Genomic DNA, 15,834 nt, shown 5'->3' on the forward strand with positions numbered 1-15,834 from the left:
AAAAAAAAACTTTAACAAATCAATATGTCATAAAAAGATAATAAGGTCATGGGGCAGTTTAGAAAATAATTGAAGGAAGGAGCTTAGCGATTCTTGAAATTTACTGACAGTGAAAACATGAGAGTACAGGCTCCAATAAGCGACCCTAGGAGGGATTTCGTTAGAAATGATCAGTTTCCTAGGAGGCTAGGATTGCTAGAATGTTAATTTTATGCTTGTGGTTTACTGTGTCTGAGTTGCAAGTTTTCACTGGGCGTGGCTCATTTGGACGCTTGCCAGTGGATAAAGCCCATCTTGTGTCTGCTTCTCATGAGGCTGTGGGGTTCCTCCCTTCTGCGTCAGAACACCAGGAAAGATAGTGCAGGCAGCTGGGGAAGACAGCTGTACTATCTGAGGGGCCAGGCAAGGCCCAGCAGGCCATGGCCTCGGGGTCCCCTGGGGAGCGGCTCTGCGAGGAGGCCCGGTGCCCAGTGTGCCTGGATTTCCTGCAGAATCCCGTCAGTGTGGACTGCGGCCACAGTTTCTGCCTCAGATGCATCTCCGAGTTCTGCGAGAAGTCCGACAGCGCACAGGGCGGCATCTATGCCTGTCCGCAGTGTCGGGGTCCCTTCAGGCTGGAAAGCTTCCGGCCCAACAGGCAGCTGGCCAGCTTGGTGGACAGCGTGCGGCAGCTGGGGCTGGGCGCGGAGCCTTCGGGGGCACGCTTGTGTGTGAGGCATGGCGAGGAGCTGACCCGTTTCTGCGAGGAGGACCAGGAAGTGCTGTGCTGGGTCTGTGACACCACTCCAGAGCACAGGAGCCACCACACAATATCGCTGCAGGAGGCCGCCAGGTGCTACCAGGTGAGAGGTGTTACCATGTAATGTGGAGGGCTGTGACTCCTGATCTGGAAATGCTGGTCTGTAATGGAAGACACTGACTAGGTCAGAAGTGTGAAAAATCCCTTGCCAGAGACAGAGCCAAAAGATAACCCCTGATCTGAATGAGCAGTGCCCTCCACACCAACCACCCTCCTGGCTCACATTCACCTTTGCTCCATGGAAATACCATCGTTTGGGACTCCTATTCAGGAGCTCAAACATACTGTTATTTTAGACTGCTCTTCTCTGCCATGAAACTCTCCCTGGTCATTTCATTTCATGCTGGTCTTAATTTTCCTGATATAGGTAATCTGAGTTTCACAACTAGAGCTCCCTGGTGTAGGAGGCTATGTTGTCCAGTTGCCTCTTAGTTACAAGTGCATAAATGTTCTCGGAAACACTTCCTAATAACTATCATTTGTATAATATTTTGATTTTGCATAATAGTTATATTAATTAATGCTCCTGTTGTTTAGTCACTAGGTTGTGTCCAGCTCTTTGCAACCCCATGGACTGTAGCTGATCAGGCTTCTCTGTCCATGGGACTTCCCAGGCAAGAATACTGGAGTAGGTTGCCATTTCCTTCCCCAGGGGATCTTCTCAAACCAGGGATCAAACCCAAGTCTTGTGCTTAGCAGGAGGATTCTGTACCACTGAGTCACTTAGGAAGCCCATGATAATTAATATTGTCATTTTATATTGGAATATAGTTGATTTACAGTGTTGTGTTCATTTCAGGTATACAGCAAAGTGATTCAGTTATACATATACATGTATCCATTCTTTTTAAAAATCTTTTCCCATATAGGTTATTTCAAAATATTGAGTAGAGTTTTCAGTGCTATACAGTAGGTCCTTGTTGATAATCTATTTTATATATAGTTGATAATCTATTTTATATGTATATAGTAGTGTATATATGTTAATCCTAAACTCCTAATTTATTCCTTCCCCTCACCTTTGCCTTTTGATAATTTTAAGTTTGTGTTTGAAGTTTGTGAGTCTATTTCTGTTTTGTAAATACTTTCATTTGTATCATTTTTTTTTAGATTACACATGTAAGCAATGTGTGTGGGTATGTGTGTGCTAAGTCGCTTCAGTCATGTCTTATTCTTTGTGACCCTATGGACTGTAGTCAGCCAGGCTCTTCTGTCCATTGGATTCTCTAGGCAAGAATACTGGATTGCCATGGGTTGCCATACCTTCTTCCAGGGGATCTTCCCAACCCAGGGATTAAACCTGTGTTTCTTAGGTCTCCTGCATGGCAGGCAAATTCTTTAATGCTGACCACCAGGGAAGCCCACATAAGTGATGTTATATGGTATTTATTTTTCTCAGTATGACTTACTTTACTTAGTATGATAATCTCTAGGTCCATCCATGTTGCTATAAATTACTTTGTTTCATTCTTTTTAAGCCAGAGTAATTTTACATAGTGGGCTCCCCTGGTGTCTCAGTGATAAAGAACCCACCTGCCAATGCATGAGAAGCAGGCTTCATCCCTGGTTGGAAAGATACCCTGGAGAAGGAAATGGCAACCCACTCCAGTATTCTTGCTTGGGAAATTTCCCAGACAGAGGAGCCTGGTAGTCTACACTCCATTGGGTCACAAAAGAGTCATACACAACTTAGTGACTAAACAACATCAATAACAAAAATATTCATATATATATATATATATATATGCCACATCTTCTTTATGCATTCATGTGTCAATGGACATTTAGGCTGTGTCCATGTCTTGAAAGAAAGTGAAAGTGAAGTCACTCAGTTGTGTCCGACTCTTTGCAATCCTATGGACTATAGCTTACCAGACGCTTCTGTCCATGGGGTTTTCTAGGCAAGAATATTCGAGTGGGTTGCCATTTCCTTTTACAGGAGATCTTCATGACCAAGGGATTGAACCCAGGTTTCCCGCATTGTAGGCAGACTCTTTACTGTCTGAGCCACCAGTGAAGACCATGTCTTGGCTACTGTAAATACTGCTGCAATGAATATAAGGGTGCATAAAACCACCTTCATGTTTGAATGTTTGCTATGAATGGTGTCTGGATGGGCACAAGGCTCTGATCCCCTTTAAAGTTGCCAATACATGTTACTATGACGTAGGAATCCAGTGGTTAAGCCGACAGATTCCTCTCTATTCAACACATATTTCTGGACTTATGATACGAGCATCCTCAGTGAAGAGGTGACTAATATTGGAGTACCTGGCTCACAAAAGTGGCATCCATGCAACTCTGTGAAAAAGATTCTTCCTACTGGTGCTCATCAAAAGTTTTTGGACGTATTCAGAACATACTTCGGAGAAGGCAATGGCACCCTACTCCAGTACTCTTGCCTGGAAAATCCCATGGATGGAGGAGCCTGGTAGGCTGCAGTCCATGGGGTCGCTAAGAGTCGGACACGACTGAACGACTTCTTTCACTTTTCACTTTAATGCATTGGAGAAGGAAATGGCAACCCATTCCAGTATTCTTGCCTGGAGAATCCCAGGGACGGGGGAGCCTGTTGGGCTGCCGTCTATGGGGTCACACAGAGTCGGACACGACTGAAGTGACTTAGCCGCAGCAGCAGAACACACTTAAATTCCCAATATTTGGAACAGCTGCTTGCACAAAGAGAGTTAAAGTCATCTTTAATCTACTGACCTTACCTGAAGTACTATCACAATGAAAATAAAGTGAAGATATTAACTTTATAAAATAATAATAAATTAATTTAATAAATTATTAATAATATAGAGCCTATACTAATTTTGTATATTTATATCATACATTTTAACTTAGAATAATTAATAATGTAATTATTATTATTATTTTAACTTTGTTTTAAATCAAGGTTGTGATTTATTTTTTTTCCCTCAAGTACCCTCTGGACCTACCTAGAAATATCTTTTTTAAGTTTTCTTCTTGATTTTGGTTGTCTTCTGCAAAATTCAGATGCTAACTATTTCTTAACTAGACTTCTAGAGTATATTCCTGCCTTTTTTCTTTAATCCAGAGGGTACCATACAGTGCATGGATAATGTCATATTCTAAGGAAGTTTTCTCTATTTCAGCAGTCCTTCAACTAAATACCAAATAAATATCTTCCAAACTCCTTAGCCTGTCAATCACTTTTAGGACCCTAAGTGCTCTTACTGTAACTCTTGTCTTAAGCATTAATTTTTAGATTCAGCAAAGCTAGCTTAATCACTGTTTCCCCAAACGTGACACAACTTTCAGCCTCTTTGCTTTTACTTACAATTTTTTTTTGTCTGTTAAGTGTCGGAGTGTTCTAGTCCTTCCAGATTCTAAAAACAATTGCCTTTTTCTTCATCTTATTAAATGTCTCGTTGGTTTCTACTGCTATTTTATGTGTTCTACCTTAGAATGTTATCATTAAAAAAAAAAAAAAAAAAAAAAGACTGGTGTGTGGGACTTGTTGAATGACTGTGGGAAGAATTTAATTTTTTGTTTGTTTTAATTTTTTCCTGAGACTTATTGAATGACTTTGGGGAGACTTTTAAAATGTGTATATGTGTCTATCTTTGTGTGTGTTCTCTGTAAATAAAATATATGTGCTTACCTTTAGCAGGAGTCCTAGGGTTGAAAAGAGATTTAGTTTTCCTTAAATTATTTTTCTACCCCTTGTAAGATTTATGACTTTCTGTATTTCTTTTTCATATAATAAATACTAACTTACAAGATTTCTTCTTTAAAATAATAAGAAGTACACTTCTGGTTATAAAGTAATGAATAACTTTAAGAAGTTGAAATATATAGATAAAAGGAATAGCATCACCTTTTCAGCCAAGCATAGGAGATGAGATTTTGTTTATTGAATATATTTTCATTTCATTTTATATATTTATTATAAGAACTTTTATTTTTAAAAATTGGTATCAGGTTACATAAAATATGCTTATTTTAATTTTCATTATAATTGTATTTATTGCCATTAAAAATTCTGAAGCACCTTGTTTTAATTCTATCCAGTGAATAAAATAATTTTTTCCTCACTGCCCTATTTTTAATTGCCCTATTTTGATTATTTACTGTTTTGCTATTTATAATACAATGAACACAGTTTTTAGATACATCCTTTATTATATCTGGCATTAACAGTTAAAACATATCTATGTTTAACAGTCATTAATATTAATGAGATCGAACATTTTTATAAGCTTTCTACTGCCTGTTATAGCTGATCTTTGTATTTCTTCCTGTGTTTGGTCAATTTAAGTACTGAATGAGAGTATCCTTAATGGCTGCAGCATATCTTCCCAAACAGATAAAGCTCCAGGTGGCACAGGAGCTTGTGAGGAAAGAGCTGGAGGAAGCCTCAACTCAGGAGGCCAATGTGGGGAAGAAAACTGTTATTTGGAAGGTAAGAGAATACTGGGGCTTCAGGTGGCTAACCTATCTGAAGGATCCTTATTTGGATCATTAAGTCGTTCTTCCACCATCTCCCTGCTTTGGCGCTTTTGTTCCATTTACCGAGGTACTCAAGAAAAACTGATCTCAGCATCATCCTGGACCATCTCATCCCCTCAGATTATATTTGTACAATTGTGTTCTTTCTAATCTCTGTAATACTATCCCAATCCAAATTATAAAAAAAGACTTTATTCATCTTGATCTTACTAACTCACTTGATCTTAACTCACTGATCTTCACTCACTGCATCACTTAGAACAGAGTTGTACTGTCACTACTAGTTTAAAAAATGTGTATTTGTTGAATGAAATTTTTACTATTTCACAGCATATATATATATATATATATACACACACACACACACATATATATGAAATACAGGCTTATAGTCATCATCTTATATATAAAAATAATCTGAATTTTCTTTTTTCAGTCAATATATTGATATAAATATATGTCTTTTTTCAGTCAATATGTTAATATATTTCTGCCATCATCAGCTCTTTTTTCCTTTACCTATTTATACATACACACACACATACATACGCAAAGTGATTCTGAACCTGGACCAATGTTGCCTTCCAAGAGATATTCTGCAATATCAGTAGATATTTTTGGTTGTCACAACTTGGGTGCCTTACTAGCATCTCATATGTAAAGGCAAGAAATGCTGCTAAATACCCTATAATACAAAGGACAGTCCCCACCCCCCCAAAAAAAATCACAACAAAAAATCACCTGGTCAAATATCAATAGGATCAATACTGAGAAACTGTATATAGAAATGACATAGGTGTTTATATTTTTATATTATATATTACAATATATATAGACTTTATTTCCAAATACTTCTCTTTCCCCAAGGAACCCTTTTTCTCTGATTATTCTCTATAATTTTGTAATTCTTTCTTTTCTTGAAAATTTTGACTTGTATTCTATCCTCTGGCAGATATTTTCATAAGGGTTTTTGCTATATTTTTCTCCGTGATATCTTATTTTTTCCCATAGTTATGTATATCATATGTAAAGTTAATTAATAATGACATTTATTAATAATTCTTTAAGTTAGTAATCTAAGTCAATTGTTTTTAATCCTGACCTGACCAGAAATTTATGAAATCAGGAACTCTATATCTGAGATCTGATTTCATGCATGTCTTGAACCCTCCACTGATTATTCTTAGAGATGTTTCCAAGAATCTTGTTCTAAATCAAGTCAACTTGCATCATTTTTACCTTTAAGAATGTATCTATGTGAGCCAAAATGCAACAAGCATAGTTTTAATAAATGAAATTCTAAATTCTGTGGAAACCCTTAGTCCTATATTTATAGGTGTAATTATAGTATTTAAAAGGGTGATGTGAGAGAACAATGAATTGCAACTAAACCCCTTTTCACTATGTCATTCCCCATGTGTGTGTGTGTTAAGTCGCCTCAGTCGTACCTCACCCTTTGCAGCCCTATGGACTGTAGCCCACCAGGCTCCTCTGTCCAAGGAATTCTCCAGGCAAGAATACTGGAGTGGGTTGCCATGCCACTCCCCAGGGCATCTTCCCGACCCAGGGATTGAACCCGGGTCTCTTGCACTGCAGGCAGATGCTTTACCATCTGAGCCGCCAGGGAAGGCCCCCGACCCCCCACCACGCTCCCCGCCCATACATGAAGGTAGAGGCCAAATACTCTGCCCCAACTGCTGGTGATTTGTTGTACTGTCACTCCAGGAAAAAGTGGAAATGCAGAGGCAACGCTTCAGGTGGGAGTTTGAAAAGTATCGTGGCTTCCTGGCCCTGGAGGAGCAACTGCAGCTTAGAAGACTGGAGGAGGAGGAGCGAGCCACGCTGCAGAAGCTTCGGGAAAGCAAGAACCGGCTGGTTCAGCAGAGCAGGGCCCTGAAGGAGCTGGCAGAGGAGTTGGAGGAGAGGTGCCAGCGACCAGCCCTGGGTCTGCTGGAGGTGAGGCTGGGTGCCTGGGAGAAGAAGGATGGGCACACCTGAGACCAAGGGGACAGATGGCAGCTTTCAGAGATAACTCCTTAAGCAGTTTTGCTCTTTAGGACAGGATCACCCTAGAATTTCCTTGGAAAGCATGTTATTAAAAATCCTCAATCCTAACATCAGAATCTGAAGGGAGCCTAGAGAATCATACATAATAGTTTATACTAAAGACAAAACCTTAAATATTTTCAAAACTAAAATTAATTTAATGATTTGCATATGATTAAACAGAAAACAGACTATCTATACTATGTTGCCTAGAAAGCATTTTATAAAAAATCTCATAATGGGCCAACGATGATATTGCTGTATTTCAGTCATGGCTAATCCAAAAAGTCTTGTTAACCCATTTTAATGTCAATGGTCAAACATATGAGTAATATCTAAAATTTTTCACTTTGAAATTGGCATATTAATTTTCAAAGCAAATGCTAGTGTTCTAGCCCATAGTGCATGCCCATTCCAGGCATTGTGAGGAGGGATTAATTTGACTCCATACAGCTTGCCCACAGTATAATTGAGATTATAGAGAAGACAGACAAATAAATAATAATCCTCCTTAAAGGCATTAAATCCCGTGAATTGAGAAAGTCATCATTGTTGGTGGATGCTTGCTCTCATGCTAGAACTTACTTGCAATAGAAATTTTCTGGGCACGCTTCATTGTGTTTCAATCCCAATGACTCATTTAAGAATGTCTGAAATAAGTAATTTCTATCTTCATACAAGTTCTGTGATTAAATAGCACTGGTCACAGAGTAGGGGTCATTAAATAAAAGCATTTGCATAGCTTTTATATTAAATATGTCCCATTTTCTTCAATATATTTATGCATCAGTAAAATGTTGTTGTTGTTATTGTTTTTATTATTATTGCTATGCCTACTTAGACTAAGCAAACTGTCCCAAAGGAATAAATTTTCAAAATTTTAAACAGTAAATAAACACAAGAACTTTGGCATTTTCAACAATATTCATTGTCACATCTTACTGTATCTTAAAATACTGCATATTTGAAATTATCATTTATTAGCACTGAATAAATGTTAGAATGTCTTATAACACAAATCTTGAAGTTTGAAGTGAAGTCGCTCAGTTGTGTCCAACTCTTTGCAACTCCATGGACTGTAGCCTACTATGCTCCTCTGTCCATGGGATTTTCCAGGCAAGACTACTGGAGTGGGTCACCATTTCCTTCTCCAGAGGATCTTCCTGACCCAGGGATCGAACCCAGGTCTCCTGCACTGTAGGCAGATGCTTTACCATCTGATCCACCAGGGAAGTCCTTAGGGAGACTATTCCTCAAATAATTTGCTTTCATTTTTATACTCATTTCTCCCTTTCTTCCTCAGTACCAGGAAACAACATTTCACCCTTAATGGACCAAAATAAGACCTGTTGTTCTGATGAAATATAAAGCTAATCATTTCCCTGTTTTTATGCCCTGTTAAAATTAATCTGACTGGTGGTCATTTTTTAGAGGGATAAGGGAAATACAGTGTAGGTGATTTGTTTAATAATCTACTTTGACATAGACTGTTGCTGAATTTTAATGACTTCTGTTTTTTCTACTTAGATAACTTAGACAAAGTATGTTGGTTCAGAGAATAAGGAAGTTAGGGTTTTCTTACAAGGACACTGAGATTATCATTTTATGTCTATACATTTCACTATTTCCCAAATAAATTCTGCAGATATTTAGAATCTATTTTTACCTTAATTCTGTTCACAGAAAATAACTCTTCATAAAAACATCCAATTATCAGAATTATCAATTCAGAAAATTGTTAAACCAATAGATATTATAGGAATTAACCTAAAGTTTGTGTGGTCTGATTTTGTTTTAATAGAGGCAAACTGATTATATTATTTTAAATTCATGAGAAAACTCAATAACAGTCTGTTTTAGATTTTTTAAAGAGGGAGTCATATCTCTTATAGTTTTACATCAATAGTTAATGATTTTCAATAATTCCTAAAGAGATGTTCCTGGTGTGTCCCCAGTCTGTCAAAAGCAGTTCAGAGGTCTAACTCACACCTGCTTGTGTTTCTCTTTCATTTTCAGGGTGTGGGAGGAGCCTTGAGCCGGTATGTTTACTTTCCGAATCAGAGAATGGTTTGGGAGAGGCTGGGGAGGTTGGTGGATAACCCTAATGAAAACTGCAGGTTTTGTGCTCTTCTCAGAAGTAAGAATGTTACACGCCTGGAACCCGAGTCCATCGTTATGGAGCTGAAGACAATGTGTCGCATCCCTGGCATGAGGGAAATGTTGAGAAAGTTCCAAGGTAGGCTGCATTTTAGACCTTGAGGAACTATGACTCCTGGAATTTGGCTGTTATTGCATGTTACTATACCAGTCAGGCTACAGTAACAAAGACAACCCAAAATTTAGTGGCTAAAATCAGCAAAGTTTTATTTTGAGATCATGTTATTGGTTGATTACTGGATTGTGGAGGCTTTAATTTCACATAATCTCACTCCATGCAGACAGAGCCCCACCTCCTTCCTGTTGCTGATAGGCACAGAACTGAGCAAAGTCATGGTGAATCATGCACCACCCTAAGGGACACATATAGCTTTCCTCAAGATATTATTGATGAAAGTGAGTCACGTGGTCATGTCAAACTACAAGGGGGGAAGGGAGAGAGCAGTAGGCTCAGATTTTTTTTTTTAAAGAGTATTGGGATATTTGTGAATAGTCCTGAAGAATATCAGAGTAACTGACACCCATGTAAGCTACATTTGGTTGGAGTAGTGGGTTTGAAAATGATATTATCTGTGACATAAGCAATATTAGTTCCAATCTATGTCTATGTCCTTTTTTATAAAATGCTAAAAACTTGTATTGTTTGGAGGACAAATGAAACATATCTGAAAACAGAGAAAAAAATCTTCAGTATATGAAAGCATTGCAGTGTATCAGATAATATAAAGTTTGGATTCTTTCGTTATCTGGCAGTTTGATGAATTTCTTAAATTAGATAGTCAATAAAGCCAAAAACATTCAGTTAATTATATTTAAGAGGGAATAACTGTAGTGTTATAATTAGTTTGTTGGGTCTTAGTATTTTGTTTTTTAAAACAATATAGATTCAATGTTTTTAATTTTTTTATATTCAATTTACGCCAAATAATGAAAATCGACTATGACTTAATACTGGGTTTATTACTTAGAAGGAAACTGCCGTCTGTGGGGTCGCACAGAGTCAGACACGACTGATGCGACTTAGCAGCAGCAGCAGCTTTGTCCCATGATAAGAAAACCCATTTTATCAATCCTGTTCAATGATTAATCCATGGTCTTACAGGGAGATTGATATTCCCTGATAGCTCAGTTGGTAAAGAATCTGCCTACAATGCAGGAGTCCCTGGTTCAATTCCTGGGTCGGGAAGATCTGCTGGAGAAGGGATAGGCTACCCTTTCCAGTATTCTTGGGCTTCCCTTGTGGTTCAGCTGGTAAAGAATCTGCCTGCAATGCGGGAGACCTGGGTTCAATCCCTGGGTTGGGAAGATCCCCTGGAGAAGGGAAAGGCTACCCACTCCAGTATTCTGGCCTAGAGAATCCCAAAGAATTAGACACGACTGAGCAACTTTCACTTAACTGTATGAAATGTTGCAAGTTATTACACTCTCATAATCAGTGTCTTTATATTCCCATTTATGTTTATTGAATTAATTAACTGGTCAATTCCAAAAATATTGTGTATTTTATGCCAGTTACTCTTCTAAGCGTTAGAATATAAAACTGAACAATAACATCAAAGATGTTACAAATATGGAGCATAATGTTGTAAATTTTTGCTTAAATTATGGAAAGTACACAAAATGTGAGAAAATGAAACAGAATATTGAAAAAATAAATAAGTGTGGCCAGAAGTTCTTGAGTTAGCACATCTAATCTGGAATTTTTGATGATCAAGGAAGACTTCATTCATAGGGGAAAACACAGCAAATATCTGATCTAGAAGAAAGCATTTCAGGCAACAGAAATGAGTTCTAAGACCTGAGCTTAAAATATGGAAGATGCATTCCAGGAGCTATGAGGAAGTCTGTGTGGCTATTGTGGAGTGAGTGACAGGAGAACTGTAGAGGTCAAGCAAAGTCCAGGTAGCATAGGACCCAACAAGAAGGCCACTATGCTGCTGCTGCCGCTAAGTCGCTTCAGTCGTGTCTGACTCTTTGCGACCCCAGAGACAGCAGCCCACCAGGCTTCCCCGTCCCTGAGATTCTCCAGGCGAGAACACTGGAGTAAGTTGCCATTTCCTTCTCCAATGCATGAAAGTGAAAAGTGAAAGTGAAGTCACTCAGTTGCGTCCGACTCTTCACCACCCCATGGACTGCAGCCCACCAGGCTCCTCCGTCCAAGGAATTTTCCAGGCAAGAGTACTGGAGTGGGGTGCCATTGCTATGAGCAGAAGTGAAATAAAAAATAAAAAAAAAAAAAAAAAGTGAAATAAGGCATCAGTTATAAATGGAGGAATAGCATGATTGGACTAATGTTTCATGAAGATCACTCTGCGTGGTTTATTGAGAATAAATTACAGAGGGGCAAGGCTTGATGTGGAAAAGCTGTTAGGAGCCTTTGTAATAACTCAATTAGAGACTATTTTCTATTGGACTAGGGAAGTTGTACTGGAGGTACAGAGAAATAGACAAGATCTTGCTATATTGATATTTTGAAAGCAGAACTGGCAAGATTTGCTGTTGGATTAGATATGAGGTGTCAGAAAGGGAGAAAAGTTGTGAATAATTCCAAAGTTAAAATCTCCTGAATTGGCATAATGAAATTATTGTTTACATTGAAAGGTAAAGCTGCAGGCAAGGTAGAAAAAAGGAATTGGGTTTTAGACACATCAATGTTGTGATGGATATTAAATATCCAAATGCTGATATTGGGTAGGCAGATGAATTTACATATATGGAGTTCCAGGAGAAAAGTCTAGGCTAAAAGTATTTGGGATTAGTAAAGCATATGAATGGAATTTAATGAAAGTAATATACCTGCCAGCCCAAGAACACATCAAAAGTGATCTGAGAGAGAGGCAAGAGGTCCCAATCATTAGACCATTGGTTTCTCCAATAGCAGTGATGGAGGAGGAGAAGAGAAAACAGCAGAGGAGACCAAGAAGGGGTGATCAGCAGAAAGGGAGTAAAGAGTGATGACTGGTGTCTTTGGGAAAGAGAAATGTTTTCTAGGACAAAAGGATTCTCAAATGTGTTAAGTGCTATAGAAAAGTCATTTAAGGTGAACTTTAAGGACTGATCATTCATGGGGCACTGGGAAGAAGGTGAAGTTTGGTTAGGATATTATTCTATTTGATGATAGTTTAAGAAATTTTAAGAGTTTAAGAAGAGTTGGGAGAAGAATTAAAAATAGATTTATTCACAACCTTTTCACAGATCTATTTTCTTGAAGTGGGAATGATATATGAAGACATGACATCTGTTAAATAATTCTACCACAACATCATGGAGACCCACTTTCAGTTCCTGTTATTTATGACCTCTAGAGTTTGGAGGAGAAGGCAATGGCACCCCACTCCAGTACTCTTGCCTGGAAAATCCCATGGACGGAGGAGCCTGAAAGGCTGCAGTCCATGGGGTTGCTGAGGGTCAGACACAACTGAGCGACTTCACTTTCACTTTTCACTTTCATACATTGGAGAAGGGAATGGCAACCCAATCCAGTGTTCTTGCCTGGAGAATCCTAGGGATTGGGGAGCCTGGTGGGCTGCTGTCTGTGAGGTCGCACAGAGTCAGACATGACTGAAGTGACTTAGCAGTAGCAGAGTTTGGGAAAATCATATGATCCCTAGGGCTCATTCTGCTTATCTATAATGTGAGAAAGATAATATCAATCTTGAGGCTGGTTCCATGTGATAGCATAGATGATGTAGCCACTTAGGTTTGAGTAGAAATAAAAGATAACTAGAAGTGGTTTGAGACAAATAATGGAATCATCATATTAATATTTGTTATTATATTAAAAATTAAAACATGATTAATTATGAAATTTGGTTTTGCTTTTAAATTAATGAAATCAAATTTACTAGTTTTGAGTGTTGACCAAAAAAAATCAGACATGAATATTTTACATCCTTCTTGCTTCACTGAGGTCATTTTCATTAGTAGATGTATTTTTAAATTATATGTACAAATAAAATGTCATATCAATATACTGAGAATTCACAGTATAGGTATTAATAGTAGTTTTCATTAATTTTCTTTGCTGCATAGCAAATTACCACACACTTAGCTACTTAAAATCACATCCATTTGCTTCCATTCTTCAGATCTGATAATCACATGGGATCAGCTAGTTTCTCTGCTTAAGATTTTATTAGATTAAAATCAAGGTGTTGACCAGACTGGACATCTCTAAGGGGTCTAGGGAAAGGTCCACTTGCAAGCTTATTCAGTCTGATGATGTAAAGCAATTCCTTGCAGTTGGAGGACTGACATCCCCATCTCCTTGTTGATTATCAGTTGGAGGTTCTTCACCTTTCTCCTCCAGTGTGACCCACTCCATCTTCAAAGGCAGCAATGACATATCAAATGCAAATCTCCCTGATTTTTCCTTCTACCACCAGACCAATAAGCAAAGAACTGTATCTGATTTTAAAGGGTGATTAGATTAGAACCCACTCATATAATCTCCCAGTTGTCACATAACAGAATCATGAGATAACCACCTGGGTCTAAAGGTCATGAAGTTCCTCTTAGAATTCTTCCTACCATAGTAACATAGCTTTTAAAGTGGTGTGTTTTAGATCAGTGTAATTTTTCTATAGGCTTTGGAAAGAAAAAAAATCCCAAGGGAGTTATAAATTGTATTTTAAATGCAGATATTCCAAAGAGTACCCAAGTGCTGTGGATAGAGATAAAAGGAATCTAAATGGTTATGAACTTGGTTTGTCTTATCATCAATGGTTATGGTTTAATTGGGGCAGTAATTAGTCCTGGATCATGCAGACATAACAGAGGAATATACTCAAACTCAAGAAAGCATCTGCAAGATGAAATACTTATTTTTTTATCTCCATGAGGTATTAGAGGGAGAGTAAAGAATGGTGTGACAGTCATTAATATCATGGGTTCTTAAGTTTTCACGAGTCTTTTCTGTTCTTTTACATGTTCCACAAAATTGTTTCCACAGTTGACATAAAATTGGATCCTGCAACCGCACATCCTAGCCTCCTCTTGACTGCTGATCTGCGCAGTGTGCAGGATGGAGAACTGTGGAGGGATGTCCCCAACAACCCTGAGCGATTTGACACATGGCCCTGTATCCTGGGTTTGCAGAACTTCTCATCAGGGAGGCATTACTGGGAAGTCATGGTGGGAGAAAGAGCAGAATGGGGCTTAGGTGTCTGTCAAGACACAGTGTCAAGAAAGGGGGAAATCACACCATCTCCTGAGAATGGGGTCTGGGCCATGTGGCTTCTGAAGGGAAGTGAGTACATGGTCCTTGCCTCTCCATCAGTTCCTCTCCTCCACCTGGAACGGCCTCGCTGCATTGGGATTTTCTTGGACTATGAAGCAGGGGAAATCTCCTTTTACAACATCACGAATGGGTCTTTTATCTACACGTTCAACCACCTGTTCTCTGGTTTTCTTCGACCTTATTTTTTCATCTGTGACACAACGCCTCTTATCTTACCACCTATGACAGAAGTGGAATTAGAAAATTGGACATCCAGGGGTCATTCTGACTCTGCCTCTGATATCAGAGATGATTCTTCCTAAGATTGTGTTGCTGAGATACACCCCAAGCCTAGCAAAGTCTTCTGCAATAGAATGGAGCCTATAGTATATACATATGTGAAGGCTCAACAGATGTCCCCATTTAGGTCAGCTGTTTACTCCTTGTCACTATGGAAATTTTCCCATAGTAACAAAAGGGAAAGTATATGTTATATGTGTTTGAATAAAGATTGTATAATAATTTTAGAAATGGAGCAGTCTTATCACTGTTTTCCCAAATGGCTCCACATACTTTTTTGATGAGGTTTTCTTCAAATGAATGGACTTTGTATTAAACAAAGATATCTATACATTTATTTTAATTTCTCATTCCTTTTAATATCTCTTCATTCCAAGTCTTCCACATATTAAGAATTAGAAATAGAAATTCTTAAATTGGTTCAAAACAGTCCAATATTGTTCTAACGTCAGATCCCTAATTGTTTAATCTTTTCTTTCTCTCTCTCCTCTTTTTCTCACTCTGGGCCCTGCCTCTTTCTGTCTCTGTCTCCCTCTCTTTTTTCTTTATTGCTTCTATGTTTTTTTTTGCTTTATATCTCATCATTTAACCTCCATTTCCTTCTAGATTAATATATTCAGAACCATCCCTTTATCTATTCATGATTCCTATGACTATTTAATTATTCTTTAAATCCTCTTTATTCAGGGGTCAATTTCTGAGAGTGATGCAGTTCATTCCTCTGATTATATCACTGAGTCCAATGCCATACCTCTGACAAGAACATTTTCCTTTTTCTTTGGATATATTTTTGATTGCAATATAATTGGTTTATAATATAAACCAATGTTAGTTT

At 38.2% G+C, this 15,834-nt stretch overlaps 1 protein-coding gene across 1 annotated transcript; it reads left to right on the plus strand.

Annotated features, from left to right (window-relative positions):
- The first annotated feature begins 419 nt into the window (after nucleotides 1-419).
- On the plus strand, nucleotides 420-15,043 carry TRIM58 (tripartite motif containing 58). Its single transcript, XM_005910783.3, has 6 exons — nucleotides 420-842; nucleotides 5,136-5,231; nucleotides 7,004-7,234; nucleotides 9,341-9,363; nucleotides 9,460-9,560; nucleotides 14,433-15,043. Exons 1-6 carry the CDS (start codon nucleotides 420-422, stop codon nucleotides 15,020-15,022), a joined length of 1,464 nt encoding a protein of 487 aa, XP_005910845.2. The 3' UTR covers nucleotides 15,023-15,043.
- Nucleotides 15,044-15,834: the final 791 nt, after the last annotated feature.

The sequence above is a fragment of the Bos mutus genome, chromosome 7 (genome assembly GCF_027580195.1).
Source record: "Bos mutus isolate GX-2022 chromosome 7, NWIPB_WYAK_1.1, whole genome shotgun sequence".
In the NCBI taxonomy this organism is placed as follows: Eukaryota; Metazoa; Chordata; class Mammalia; order Artiodactyla; family Bovidae; genus Bos; species Bos mutus.